Source organism: Dryobates pubescens, chromosome 2, assembly GCF_014839835.1.
Source record: "Dryobates pubescens isolate bDryPub1 chromosome 2, bDryPub1.pri, whole genome shotgun sequence".
Taxonomy (NCBI): Eukaryota; Metazoa; Chordata; class Aves; order Piciformes; family Picidae; genus Dryobates; species Dryobates pubescens.
In genome coordinates this window covers 38,125,194-38,140,178 of record NC_071613.1, presented here as the reverse complement: position 1 = coordinate 38,140,178, position 14,985 = coordinate 38,125,194, and the positions used below count along the sequence as shown (strand labels likewise).

The window sequence follows — 14,985 nt, the reverse complement described above, 5'->3', positions numbered from 1 at the left end:
TTCACTCACATTTTGGCAAAAGAGTTTGTGTGTAGTGCCCTGTGTGTCCCAGTGGGCCGTGCCCTCACAGAGCCTGGTAGAGGGGTGAGCAGGGCCTGGCTCCTGCAGTAGGCAGTGGGGATGGGACACAATGGCTGGGGGCAGCTCTGGCAGCTGGGGGCAGCTGGAGGCAGTGGAATGTGCAAGTCACAGGGTGCCCATCAGGTTAGCAGTGCTGGAGAAAGGTCTTCATGGGGTATGGAGGAGAAGAGCCAAAGGACAAACCTGCATTCCCCTGCTCAAGCTGCACTCTGTGCACCTCCAGAGCTGTGTGAAGTGAAAGCTGATGAAGAGGAGGAGGAAGCTGAGGATGACCCTTTGAAGCGGACCGGGATCTTTTTTGGAGGTCTGGTTCGGGACATAAAGCGCAGGTACCCCAAATACCTCAGTGACATCAGAGACGCCTTGCACAGCCAGTGTCTCGCGGCCGTTCTCTTCATCTACTTTGCTGCTCTCTCTCCTGCCATCACCTTCGGGGGACTCCTAGGTAATGGGCCTGCTTTCTGGTCTGCCCTTTGCACACTGGGACACCGGCTGTGCCTGTGTGATGCTGTGCTGGGGTGGGCTTTGGTGCTGCTCGCTCAGGGAGAGCAGCAGCACTGCATCTTGGCTGCTGCCTTGTCCCTTCCCTGCCACTTGGCCTCTCCAGCCTCGGCTCCCTGGGCTCCCTCTGTGCTCCCTGTGCAAAGCAGGGGACCTCTGACTGATGGGATGGGGACTTGTCTCCTCTGTCTGGAGCTGTGTCTGCAGCCTGCCTGCTTGTGGTGACAGTGCCTGTATCTGGTCTGCAAGACTCACATGTTATTCTCTTTCTCAGGAGAGAAAACTGAGGGTCTAATGGGGGTTTCCGAACTCATAATCTCCACCTCGGTTTTGGGGATCCTCTTCTCCCTGCTCGGAGCCCAGCCACTCCTGGTCATTGGCTTCTCAGGGCCTCTGCTGGTGTTTGAAGAAGCTTTTTACAAGGTACATGTGAGTCAGTATCTATGCTTGGCACTAGCTTGCTCTGCCCTTGTGCTGGAGAGGGCAGGGGGCATTTCTCAGCTCTCCAAAGGATCTTTAGTGGTGTAGACTCCTTGGATTGTGCCAGGCTGCTCTCAGCTAAGTCGAGCTTAGCCCTGGCTTTGCTGACCGTTTGCAAGCAACACCATAGAGACGTCTGCCTCTGTTACTGCATCCTGTGGGCTGACCTCCCTGGATGTGTGACAATACACTCTGCCTGCTGACTGTGAGGGGAGGTTTGTTTCCCTGCTCTGTGTTGCAGCCCATCCTGACACAATGACCACTTGTAGCTGCATCCTAAAATAGTGATCCATAATACTTTCTTATTCTTGAGGCTTCCTTAAAAGACCAATTCACAACTTTTACCTGTGCCCAGGCTCCTTGTGTGGGAACCCAAAAACATTCAGTGTACCACCTGTTTGGGATGTTCCATGTACATTACTTCCACCTTTTAGGATGAGCCCGAGTGTACATGTGTGCAGAGATCCTGATGAAGCAGGATGAACATGTTTCATTATCAAGCAGCATGATCTTTTCACTGTTTAAAGCATCCCTGTATTCCTCCAAGCAGTGGGTCTAATCCCCTTTTTTTTCTGAATCCTGTCATGTCTGGGATTTTAGAGCATGGGTTTTCCTACAGCTAGATCTTCACCTTGGTGTGTCAGGAGTTTGGAGCTGGTGATGCCATTGCAGTGGGAAGTTCTCTGATCTCCTGTGACCACACTTCTCAATGAATGCTTTTGCTTTGTCCCATCATTGTGTATAAAGGTTGGACTCAATGATTTTTGAGGTCTCTTCCAACCTTGGTGATACTGTCATACTGTGATGAACTTCTGTCCTTTGTGAGGGCACTGTTTGCAATGGCACTGAGGAAGGTGCCAAGTGAGGGATATGATTTGTGCTGGAAGTAGTTGGCATTGCTGTGTGTGGATAAGCAGAGGCAGTGGAGATGGTCTGTTGTGCCAGCCTGGGGGCTTTTTTACTTTCTGTCTGGGATCACACCCCAGCTAATGTAGCCTTTCTGCAGCAGGACATAGCAGGCTGCTCAGGCATTCATTTGCAGGGAATAAGTTTGTGCTGTTGAGTGCATGGAGCAGTGGAGAGCTGTGTTGGAGTAATGGCACCTCCATATGGGTGGGATGGGGAGTACCATGCATGGAATGGCTTCAGCAGAGAGCAGAGGAGGCACAAAGACTGGAGTGGTAAAGACCTGCTTGGTGTGAGCTGGCTGATGTTGATGACAAGTTTGCAATTTTACCTCTGACTCCACTGAATTCACTGTCTCTGTGCTGGATGGCCAAGCAGATCGAGATCATTTTTTTTCCAGGAGAGTCTTTGATCTTAATATGGAGCAGATGTGGGTGGCAGCCTGAGGAGCCATGATTGACTTCTTCCCCTTTCCATTTCAGTTCTGCCAGACACAAGGCATTGAGTATCTGACAGGCAGAGTGTGGATTGGTTTGTGGCTCATCGTCTTTATCTTCATTATCGTGGCAGCCGAGGGGAGCTTCTTGGTGCGCTACATCTCGCCCTTCACCCAGGAGATCTTTGCTTTCCTCATCTCCCTCATCTTTATCTACGAGACCTTCTACAAACTGTACAAGGTGAATCTTCCCCTGGGAGACAGGCTGCCACATCTCTCAATCCCCCAGGAACCTACTGCTTTAGCATACGGTAGATAGAGAAAGAGGGCCAGCTCAGCCACAGCTTTCCTAGGCATTCTGCAGAGCAGTTCTTTGCTAGCCTCTCATACCCCAGCCCAGCTGGTCCCTGTGCCACCAGAAAGGCTGCCTGGATAAACCCTAATATCTGCCTCCCATTCTCTTCCTGCAGGAGGCATTAAAGAGGTGCCACTTTTATTTCCCCAGCCTTCTCCAGCTGGATAGGTGGTGTGGCAAGGTGACAGATGCTGGGATTGTCTGTACCTATCATCTACCACCCTCTTCACAGAGCGAGACACCCATATTTCCCCCTGACCCCAGTGGTGACAGCACTCCCTGCCTCTCCTTGTACTGACAGTGCCTGCCGCTTCTCTCACCTGCCCAGGTGTTTGCAGAACATCCTCTGCTGAAGTTCTACCCCCCAGATGTGCAGAGTGGCCTGAACGCCAGCATGCTCTCTGCGGATGCAATGTCACTGGGACTCAGAATGCAGCCCAACACTGCTCTCCTCTCCCTCATCCTCATGCTGGGCACCTTCTTCATTGCCTTCTTTATGCGCAAGTTCAAGAACAGCCGTTTCTTAGGAGGAAAGGTGAGACATTTGTGGTGCCTAGATGTTAAGGAGAAGGGATGTGCCAAACAAATAATGTTTCTTGCTACAGCCCTTTGTTCTTCAGAGCATTTCGACCCTCCCAAAGAAACACCTTAAATATGAAGCAGAAAGGATGTAAGCCTGACTTAGGCTGCCAGTGAGCCTTAGTGGAAAGTCCCCTGGGCCCTGGGAAACCTCCTTTGGCTGGATGCAAATTTGTTAAACTAGAGAATAGGGGAAGAGTTTACAACTTTTTCTGTTTGGACACTGATGTACATGCAGGGCATCTGTGTAGCACCTGGAGCACCAAGTAGGGCAGTAGGAGCACTACCATTCACTTAAGAGTGGCTGGAGGACTGTGTGTTACATGGGCAGTGGGATGCGCAGCCCTGTGGGTCAAGGCTGGGTTTACTTGGCTTGCTCATCAGCAGTGCACAGGTTTGCTGTGGTGCTTGGCCCCATCTGGTGCTTCCATTTGCTGCAGGCCCCTTATAGCAGGGTGCTGCCACAGAGACAGCCCATTCCCTTTGTTAGCAAGAGTGTTTGTTCTGCAGGCTCGGAGGATCATCGGAGACTTTGGGATCCCCATCTCCATCCTGGTCATGGTGCTGGTGGATTACACCATCACTGACACATACACACAGGTAGGTGTCAGCACCACCCTCGGAGCCCCTCCTGTAGCCTAGTCGTGATCCCCGTGGCACCATGGCCTGCTCTTGTGCAACAGGGATTTGTATTTCCTGCCTCTTCAGTCATAACAGTGCAAAGCAAGCAGAGGCACTTCCCTCGTCCTCATTCCCACACTGAAGGAAGGCTCCAAGGGTCTTGCTGAGACTGAGAGCAGAGCTACAGGGACTGGAGTGCCCTGGTATCCCTCTGGTTCCAGCTGTTAGTAGGAGAGACTTCAAGGAACCAGAAAGGTTCAGCGCTGTTAATTCCTTGTAACTCTTAAAATTTGCAGTCAATCAACACAACATAATCTGGTTGTGCACTCTGAAGGGGGTGGCATTGAGAGTGGTTTCAGTGAGGTACTTGCCACGGGTTGAATACTTAACATATTTACAGTCTCTTTGATTATAGGCTACTAGATGACAATGATCTCTTTCCCAGATTAAGCACAAACTTAATGTTACCAACCGAACCCATCTCACAGGTTTCCATTTCTCTCCCTGCCCCCTTTTTTTTCAGTAGATGTGTAGTTATATCTTTTTTGGTTTGGTATTGTTTTTTTCAACTAACATTGTGGAGAGGGTGGAAGGTATTTCCTGTTCAGTATGCAAGCTCTCTAACAAGACAGCCCAAGGCTTAACGGAATCCAAATGGATTTTTATTCATTTAAATTTCAATGCCAAATCTGGGTTTATCAGATGTTAGTAAAATCACACACTTTGTTACATCCTTTTCATACCCTTCTACACTTCTACAATTAATATCAAAAGCATTATCATTTCAGTATTCACTCAGCATGTGTACAAAGCGTTCTGAGAAAACAGTAGCTAGTTACAGAGCTTAGCTCAAGTACAAGCATTCCAGGAATATTATTCATACTTATGCTGATTACCATAAATGCAAATGATAAGCTCTCTCTGCAGTGTTCACGCAGGAAGATAGCAGGAACCACTGTAGAGCAGCTCAGAGCCAAGAGTTCAAATGCTGGTGAACACAGGGTCAGGACAACATACAGTCAGGAGTCTGTGTGGTCTCTCATGGGAGCACAAACATGATATTCCCTCTGAACTTAACCAGAGTGAGGTCATTTCCAGAGAATGTGGCCACTTCTGGGGTCCATGCTGCAAAAACAATACCAAGACATGTCTCAGAAAAGGCATGGAAAGTCTGGAAAGCCACCTCAGAGAAGGGCAGGCAGTTCAGGACACTTGATTTCCCCAGAGGCAGGAGCAGCCCCATGGATATGAACTGAGCTGGGTTAGGCTGCTGAAGCCTTCCTGTTTGAACATGCCCAAGGTGTTAGCCTGCCTCTCAGTGATGAGCAGATGAGCAGCACAGGGGGTTTGTCTAATTATTACAGTCTGTGTAACATATTGAGGGAAAATGAAAGCACAAAGCCCCTGAGAGAGAGCTGGTGCTGTTTAACCTGGAGAAGACTGAGGAGGGGATCTCGTTAATGCTGATTGATAGCTAAAGGGCGAGTGTCAGGAGAATGGAGCCAGACTTTTCTCAGTGGTGTCCAGTGACAGGACGAGGGGCAATGGACACAAACGAACACAGGAGGTTCTACATAAACATAAGGAAAAAAATCCTTCACTTTGAGGGTGGAAGAGCACTGGAACAGGCTGCTCAGAGAGGTTGTGGGGTCTCCATCTCTGGAGGCGTTCAAACCCTACCTGGATGCATTCCGAGGGAGGTTTAGGTTGGATGTAAAGAAAAATTTCATTGGAACCGGTTGCCCAGGGAGGTGGTGGAGTCACCATCCCTGGAGGTGTTCAAGAAACATGTGGACATGGGATATGGTTTTGTGGCCATATTGATGTTAGGTTGACAGTTGGACTTGATGATCTTAGAGGTCTTTTCCAACCAAAAAAATTCTGTGATTCTGTGATTTATGCAAGGAGAGGTCAAGGAGCATTTTAACCATGGTTTGCAAGCACTGACATAGGGGTAAGGTTCCTAAGGGAAGACATTTCCTTAGGAAATGTCTCTTGGACAAACCCCAAGGGAATTCCAATAGCTGAAAGGAAATGAGATAGGCCTGTGTCAGAGGACATGGAATTTTTTGCACTGAAGGGGATTATCCATGAGAAAGTGCTGCTTGGGTCAGGGTAGCTGTCTCATCATCTGAAGTATTCAGACCAGAGATAGCAGGAGGATCAAGGCTAGTCCTGTGCAAGGCTGTGGGCATGTGTGTATCGATGAGTAACTGCTGGGTTTTGTGGCTACACCACCAGAAGCTGAATGTACCCTCTGGCCTGTCAGTCACATCTCCTCACAAGCGCGGCTGGTTCATTCACCCCATGGGCAGCAGTGGAACGTTTCCCATGTGGATGATGTTTGCCTCTGCAATCCCTGCCCTCCTGGTCTTCATCCTTATCTTCATGGAGACACAGATCACTACGTGAGTACCTCCCCTGCCAGCACCATCCATCACTAACACCTGGGCAGCCAGACTGAGACAGGTGCTGATGCCATTCATGCGGAGATGCATCTAGCATCCTGACAGGACAAGGGCAGGGTCCTGGTCATTTCAAATAGTATCCTCTTTGGTTCTCCCATCATCTCTTGGCTCCCCTGATGGTGTACAATGTGGTGGAGGTCTGTATTAGCCAAGCCCAGGAGGAAACCTCTAACCTGAGGTTGACAGCCACTGTCCCTCAGCCATCTCCTTGCCTCTGTGCACTCTCTTCAGAGAGTGAATGCTGTCGCCAGCCACAGTGCTGTCCCTGTACCATCAGGCTGGGTGTGGCAGTGACCCAAGGCTCTTCTTCCTTCCAGGCTGATTGTGAGCAAGAAGGAGAGGAAGCTGCTGAAAGGCTCTGGCTTCCACCTAGACCTTCTGCTCATTGGCACAATGGGGGGGCTTTGCGCGCTCTTTGGGTTGCCCTGGCTGACCGCGGCGACGGTGCGCTCCGTCACACATGTCAACGCCCTGACGGTCATGAGCAAGGCCATTGCACCAGGAGAGAAGCCCAAGATCGAGGAGGTGAAGGAGCAGCGTGTGACAGGAGTGCTTATTGCTGCCCTCGTCGGTGAGCCTCTGCTCAGGTGAAGGAGTGAGGGGGGAGGTCAGGGCCAAACACCTGAGTCTCCTGGCAGTGTCCCTGCCCCACAGCCAGCCCGTGCTCTGCCTGCTTGCTGCGGGACTGTCCCCACCTACACTCAGCTCCTCCAGCAGCCTTCAATACCACTCCCTGTGGTCAATCCATCTCTGCAAGCCTTCCAGATAGACCATTCGTGAGCTTCCTTTCCCTTGCACCCTGAGACAGAGAGGAGGTGGGAGGGGGATGAAGGTGCCGTGCCGAGGGGCAGGCGAGGGACACCTCATGCCCTGAGCTCTGTGTGTGCAGGTCTGTCCATCGTGATGGGGAACATGCTGCGGCAGATTCCACTGGCTGTGCTCTTCGGCATCTTCCTCTACATGGGGGTTACGTCGCTCACTGGCATCCAGCTCTACGAGCGGCTGCTCCTGATCTTCATGCCGTCCAAGCACCACCCTGACCACATCTATGTTGTCAAGGTGAGCAAGGTCAGATTGCAGGGAACAGGTAATGAAGAGAAGAAGAGGTGGGTGAGGGGAGGACTTTACTTTGCTAAAGTGATGCTTGGCTTGGTGTCCTCCCTTGGGTGCAAGTTTATGCTGAGAGATGTGTGCAGTCCATGCACAGAGGTCATAAAATACTAGGATAGTGTGCTGACAGGCTGCACACAGGAGTGTACTGCCAGAGACTGTTTAGAGGAGTAATGCATTGCATGAGTGGGTGTAGGGACACTGTGCTGCCAGGTGGGAATGCTGCTAGGTTGCACAGAGGCTGATGTGTTAGGCAGCTCAGCCTTGCTGTAGAGTACAGGCAGGTAGTGTGTGCAGCTGTGTTGCTCTACTGCCCTGTGCTATGCAGAAGGGTTATCTCTTGCCAGCTGGATCTGTGTGGATGGAAAATTTGTTCATAGACTGGATTTACCTTGCTAGGTAAAGACCTGGAGGATGAATCTCTTCACCTGCATTCAACTGGCCTGCATTGTGCTGCTCTGGGTGGTGAAATCTACAGTGGCATCCCTGGCCTTCCCCTTTGTCCTGATCATGACAGTGCCCCTGCGACGCTTCGTGCTGCCTCGCTTCTTCCATGACAGGGAGCTGAAAGCGGTAAGCAAGTAACTGTCCTCAGAGTCTAGCTCACGACTTTAGAGTAAGGCTGAGGAGCTTTGGCAGACTGAAAGGCTTTTCCTGGTGTTGTCTGGGGGTCTTTGTCCAATCCAGCAATAGCTGGGTGGATGGTTTCCTCAGAACTTGTAGTCCTGGGAGTGCAGTGTGGGATGGATGGGCACCCTAGAGCAATTTACCATGCAGAGGCCCAGTAAGGGTTTTCTTTCATCCTCCTCCCCATTTGTGGCTCATTCATCAAGAGACACCCCACTTACCCATAGAGACAGCATTAAGTACAGCCCAGCAAAATACCAGAGCTTGGCATTGGAGCACCTAGCTATAGAGCCAGGGTGCTGGCAGCTCCTCAGGTGCTGGCAGTTCCTCTGCCGCTGCAAACATCCTGATCTCCCATCGGAGAGCAGCCTGGAGCAGCACCCTTCAGTGAGTGCTGCCAGCAGGAGAGGAGAGAGAATCTCCTGGACCAAAGTGCTGGACCAATGCCCCAGTGATGGGCCACTGTCAAACACAAACATGTATGGGAAAGGGTATCAGACTGGGGGTGCATGGATAAGCATGAGGGGCAAAAAAGGAGCCAGCTGGGAAGGAAAGGAGAAAAAGCTTTGCTCTTCCTAGTGCAGCCCAGCTACCTGGCTTGCTGTGCTGCTGACCCCTTCATGCCAGGCTTGGCCCTGCACTGGGGGTGGCTGTGGCCTTCAGAGTCCGGTCTCTGCCTCTCCCCAGTTGGACTCGGAGGACGTGGAGCCGAACTTTGACGAGGATGGCCGGGATGAATACAATGAGTTGCACATGCCTGTATGAGCTGGGAGCTGCCCTCCCTGCTCCTGGGACAGGCCACTCGTGCCTGCTTATTCCTCACACAGACTTAACTGGAGACTTGCTGTGAGTCACATGATATCTTGCCTGGACCAACGAATGGCTGTTCAATAGCCCTGCTGGAGGCAACCCCAGCTCCTGCTGCCCCATCGCTTACTCAGCAGAGGCTGTCAGTCTCTCTTCTCTGGGACCTGGTGGGCTGAGAAATGCCTCCTCACATTCTGAAGCAGCATGAATCCCCAGTGCCCATGGGTCAGGGTTCTACCCCCTGGTTGCTGGAGGCAGCCTGTAGCTGGTCTCCATGTGATTAAGGGGAACCATGCCAGCTGGTGCCGCTGTGTCCCTCTCTGCCACCGTGAAGTTTGGGTGTCTCAGCACCACAAGCCACTGAGCAGTCACAGGGGTAGGCTGGATGCTGCCTGTGGACAGCCAGTGGACTTATCCCAACCCAGGAGTCTCCTTGCTCAGCTGGCAGATGCCTTGTTCCTGCTCCCTCTGCCTCCTTCCAAGAGAGCTTGCGCTGGGCCTGTGTCACAGCCCCTGGCCCATGGCACTGCTACAGCCTGACTGATGGACAAGGAGGGACCAGCACCCTGGCCCTGTCCTCCAGACCATCATCTGTCCAGTCACTCTCCCACAGAACTGTTTACAGCTCTTGCCTGGCATATGCAAGGCTGTTTGCTTGCTCCTTATTTTCCCAGCCCACTTCCCAAAGGAAAACAGCACAGCAAGGGAAGGCTGGGGACAAGCAGGTATTCTGAAGATTCAAGTGCCTGCCCTCTTGCAGAGACTAAGAGGAGTCCTGTGCCAATCAGCACCTCCACAGAGGTTGTAGGGGTGAAAACATCATGGGGCTGCATCCCAGTTCCTGATCCCCATGTTCCTGTCCCTGAGAGCAAACCATATTTGAGAAGCTATAAAAAACGATGTGGTGCTGGGGCACAAAGCAGTCCTCTGGATCCCCTCCCTTTCCCTGTGCTGTGATCCACTGGGTCTGGCACCCTGCAGCCTTACAAAGAAGTCACTGAAACCTCCAGCTCCAATTCTGCTGCCATACTGGGGTGACCTTTAATGTCCAGGGGTCCCCTCCAAGGAGGAAGGAGCAGCATTCATCATGCTCAGCTTCTGCTCCCCTCACCTCTGGGCAGCTCTGAACACTTTTTCACCTGGCAGGGCTGTCCCCTGGGTGCCCTTATTGCCTGCAGCAGGTCCGAGAGCAGTGCCAGAAGGATGTACAGCCCAGCCTCTCCTTGATGCTCAGAGCTGGAATGGCCTTGTGGAGGCTGGAATGCTTGCTTCACTGTTCAATTTGGGACAAGCTGCTGTCTTGGTTCCCACTGAGCAGGCTGACTCCTGTGAGAGATGGTGGATGCTTCATTACTGGAGAGGGTCTGATGCCTTCCCCAGGAGGCTGCAGAAATACACTGCCAGAGAGAGAAACCTCCCCCCATGGCAGGTTCCTGCCCCACAGCCTGGCCACTCAGCTAGGCCTGGGGTGGAGAGACAGTGTCTCTGTGTCTGTGGCCATGTGTGTCCTGTCCTCCCCATGTAGTGTAGGAGGCCTCTTGTCGCTGTGCATTGTGACTCCTCTGACTGTAGTGGAAACAGCTACACCAATAAACTCTAGACAGGATTGTGTCTGGCTCTCTGCTTTTGTTTATTAATTGGAAATAAATGAAATTGAAACACAAAACTCCTTCCTGTGCACAACAGTAGTCAATGAGAGAGGAAACCTCAGCTGAAGTGGGGACTGTCACCTTTTCTACCCACTAACAGCATGGAGCTGGGCTCTCTACCACTGCCACCAAGCAGGCCAGTTACTGTGGAGCCCCCATGCTGGCTGCTGGAAACAGAAGACCGAGCCCCATATTTACCAAGGGATGTGTTCTCATGCCTGCTTGTGTCCATACATGTGTTTGAGCATGCACCTGTGTGCTCAGTAGTGCTCACTGCCCATCTCCTTACCCAGCCATGCACTCACCAGCAGGGCCATTGGCTGAGCATGCAGGAAATCTCTCATTCAACACATGTTCTCTCCATGCTTTCTTCCCAGGCAGGAGCTGAGCCAGGTTCCTGTGAGCTGCTGTCTGCCCACATGATGATGGTTTTAATGTTCTCCAGTCCAGTCATGCTTTCCTGAGTGCTGCTGCTGGGAGCAGGTTACGTTCCCATCTCCTGTGGTCAGGTTTGCTGGCTCTTCCTGGGGCTGTGGCAGAAGTGGTGGCCGTCCCACCTCTGAGCTGGACCCACTGTGGGGCAGGCAGCGTCTGGCCTTGCAGCATCCTCTCCAGGTCCCAGTAGTGCTGCTGAACCTGTGGAAGAGAAGGCAGCAGAGGTGTCCAGCTCCTGAGCATGCAAGTGGGCTGCATGGGAGTGTCCATTAATGTTTTCTGCAGGCTGCTCCACCATGTTAAGAAACACTCCCTCTCCCATTCCTCACTCCATGGGTTTCCTTCCTCACACCTGAATGTCTAGGGCTGCCTAATGGGCCATTGGTTTGGACCAGAGAGGTTATGGCTCTACCTAGTCCCTCAAGATCCATTTCTCCACATAGCAGTGCCCCTGCTCTAGCTCTGGGACGTATGGTGGGGAGGGCAAGCAGAGCCAGTGTGCCCCTTACCACATCGATCTTCCTGATAAGTATGGGCCTGACCTCCAGCTCTAGCAGCCAGTCTGCTTCCAGGATACTGCAGTGGTACTCTTCCAGCTCCAGGCTCATCTGCAGCTCCTCAGCCAGGGCAGCCTGGTAGCAGTGATCTCCTGTGCCCATACCCAGGCTCTGCTGGGGCTGGCGCTGGGCCAGCTCCATCTCCTCACCCTGCTGCTGCTGGCACAGGTCCCAGATGCGCTGGACGAGGTGATGGATCTGGGAGTGCAGGGCAGCTGCCCGCTGCTGGCAGCTCAGCAGTGCTAGCAGTGCCAGCAGCTCCTATCGGCTCTCCTGCAGCCGAGCTCTCAGCACCCTGGCACTGCTCTCTGTGCCTGAGGCCTGCAGTGGGATCAAGAGGTTGGGCAGTGTCAAGGGAGAGCCAGACTGCTGGCTGCCCTGCGCTGGTGGCTGCTGTGGTGGTGATGGTGACCATGATGGTGGCAGGGAGAGGCTGTACTTGCTGTGGTGTAGATGGACCCACCTCTGGGCAAACTCTGCCATGGCCAAGGTCTGGTAAAAGACATCAAGGACCAGCCACAAGACCTTCACAAAGGGCCCCGTGCCAGTAAAGCCATGCAGGTCATGCAGGCTCTGGGGGCTGCAGACCTGCTCACTGAAGGCTCTCCCCTGCAGCAGCAGCAGCAGCCCCCAGTTACTCCTGTGGGCAAAGAGCTGTGCAGCCAGGCATGGGATGGGTGCCAGCAGGGTGCGCCAGGTAGGGTGGGCAGTGAGTTCCTCGTGCACATACAAGTTCTTACAGAGGGGGACCACCACCCTGGCCTTGAACTTCTCCTTCAGCATGCTTAGGTGTTGAAGGTAGGAGGCCAGCCAGCCAATGTAGCTGGCCATGTCAGGGTGCTGCCTGCTCTCCACCTGCTCCAAGGAGCTCCATGGCAGCATCAACAGCAGCATGTGGTACTGGCTGCACAGATCAAAGCTTTCCTGGCACTGCTGCATGTGCTTCACAAAGGTGCTGATCTCCCCTTCCAGGGCAGAGTAGAGAGCCTCCATGGGTAGCCATGGTGATGGAGAAGAGGCAGCTGGGACTGCAGCTCAGCCACACAGCCTTGGTCCCTGGGTGCACCAAGATGTGATGCACAGGCTCATGAAGGCAGGATTGCTGCAGGGCTCTGGTCTGAGTTATGCATGTAAGTTTTGCCAGCAGGTAGTGCAAAGGATGTCTGGCATGCTGCTTTGAAGAATGGGGTATCTGGCCAGCTTGGATGAGTTGGTTCTAGTTGCTCTTCTGGAGAGGAGAGGAGAGAATGGGTGGGTGAGGAGGAGGGCAACAGGGATGGGCTGGAGTGGGAGGAGTGAGTCAGCTGAAAGGGGTGAGCTCAGTCAGATACCCCCATTTTTGTGGGACCAGGGGAAGAGGCTGCTGAGTGCTGCCACAACAGGAGTGTGCTGGATCACAAAACACAAGTGCTGAGCATGGAGAAAAGAAGAGAGGCTGGCTGCAGCCCCATAGGCTGCCACTGTGTGTGTGGCAAGAGTACAGTGGGTGCCTGCAGCCTCCCAGCTGCCCAGGGGATGCTCTGGGAGGGGACAGGGGTCCTTCTGTTCCCTGGAAAGGGATATGGTTTTGCAAGACCAGCACTGCACTCTGTTGGGCCGTTTCTCCTACCTCTTTGCTGTTTGAGAAGAGTTTTATCTTTACAAAAGTAAGCAGCCACCATTGCCTGTCTGGAGAACTAAAAATGAGTCTGTTCCCAAAACTATCAACCATAGTCATTGTATGTTTAAGCAAACTCTTTGGGTTTCTGTTCCTGCCACCCAGGTTCAAGTATACTCAAGCTACCTTCTCCAGCTATTTTTATTCTCCACAGCCAGGAGAGGCTGGCAGATCTCTGTTGTGAGATAGCACTGGCACCCATTTGAACAGCTGTACATATGGGAAGTTAAGGAAACTGCTAGCTAGGAACATCCCCATGACAAAACTGGGAACCAGTACCATTGACAAAGTTTCTCCTTTTCCCCTCTATATCTGGAAGTCCTGGAAGCCAGGGCTCTGGTGTTTGCTTTTCAGGCACTCAAACTTACCTATTTTTTTTCCTCTTCCCCAGGAGGGTTTCTGAGCTCTGCATCTAGGGGGAGGTGTTGGGGGGAGGTGGTAAAAACAGCAGGAGGTGGCAGCAGGGCATGTCCCTCAAAGAGGGGGTGGCTTTGGTTGCATTCACCTTCCCCAACAAGTGTCTGCAGGTGAGTTTGTTTAAATGTGAGTTGCAACAGCTGGGACAGCAGAGCTGGTGCTGAGGGGTGTGATGCATGCATGTGAATCCTCAGCTCAGGAGTGCTAGCATCCAGCTTGCTGTTACAGATGCTGAGGATGGGCAGCAAGTACTGCTGAGCACCAGTGGCCCTGCACATCCTTCTGTGGCTTCATCCCCACACTCTCTGCCTCCTTCTGCCCTCCACCCATCTCCCCTTTATGTCACTCAAAAACAAGGACTCACCTACCCCAGGAGAGGCACGGGGGAGAGGAGAAAGTGCTGAGCTGGGCCCTGCTGCCTGTCAGGTGAGGAACCTGCCCTCCTCAGGCACGGATACAAACCTGGGAGCAATTCCATGATGACAACATTGGGACACTTCTCTTGCACCCATGCAAGGTTTTTCTGTCTGGTGCATGCTGTTGGCTGGGTTGCATCTACCCACAAGCTGCTATGTCTTGGTGCGAGAGATGACTCACAGAAGTTTCCCTCCTGAGAGGGGCAGTGCTGCTGTAGTCAGGACAGGGAAGGCTCATCCTGAGCTCTGAAATGTGGCTTCCAAATATTTTTCCTTGAAAGGAGCAGCAAGGAGGTTTGCTAGAAGCCATGGGTGTCCTACCTCACTCAGAGGGGATTACACAGGAGCCACAGCAAGGAGACGTGCTGAGCACCAGCGCTGCACATCATCCCCCATTATTCCTGCCACACTCTGTGACCTCCTGGGCCACAGGCTGCCAGATGTGACCTTGCCAGTGAGCAACATGGAAGGGTAATCCCCATCTTAGGACTGCTGCAGAGAGGGGGGGATCTTGTGGTTTCTGCTGCAGCAGCAGCCCAGCTGGATGATTGCCTTCATCTATCAATCCATTGTCCCTGGAGGATGTCCCTGGAGGATGTCCCCCTCCTCCAGCACACAGGGTACAGCAACATCACCGAGGCTGGGAGAGCCTGGAGAGTGGCCAGCTCCTGCTGTGACAGACTCTCACCCTCAGTAAGGACAGAGGGAGAGATGCTGGGGCCAGTCCCTGGTGCTCTGAACTGGGGCTGCACTCACTTTTCAGACCTGAAATGGACCTCAAAACCAGGTGCTCTGGCAGACAGGAGGAGCTATCACAGTCTCACCTGTTCCCTGGATTTACCCAACATTGCATGAGTAATGGGGACTTACAAGGGACACATAG

The 14,985-nt window shown here is 52.7% G+C and overlaps 1 protein-coding gene across 3 annotated transcripts in view; it reads left to right on the top strand.

The window, feature by feature from the left end:
- Nucleotides 1-10,571, top strand: part of SLC4A3 (solute carrier family 4 member 3) — a 35,204-nt gene extending 24,633 nt beyond the window's left edge. For all 3 annotated transcript variants that reach the window (XM_054175275.1, XM_054175266.1, XM_054175281.1), the window contains 10 exons: nt 305-526; nt 857-1,005; nt 2,451-2,645; nt 3,088-3,294; nt 3,849-3,938; nt 6,201-6,367; nt 6,745-6,998; nt 7,317-7,486; nt 7,937-8,110; nt 8,852-10,571. In XM_054175275.1, coding sequence (XP_054031250.1) covers nt 305-526; nt 857-1,005; nt 2,451-2,645; nt 3,088-3,294; nt 3,849-3,938; nt 6,201-6,367; nt 6,745-6,998; nt 7,317-7,486; nt 7,937-8,110; nt 8,852-8,929 — 1,706 coding nt within the window. In that variant the 3' untranslated portion in view covers nt 8,930-10,571. The remainder of the gene's footprint in view (nt 1-304; nt 527-856; nt 1,006-2,450; nt 2,646-3,087; nt 3,295-3,848; nt 3,939-6,200; nt 6,368-6,744; nt 6,999-7,316; nt 7,487-7,936; nt 8,111-8,851) is intronic.
- Nucleotides 10,572-14,985: the final 4,414 nt, after the last annotated feature.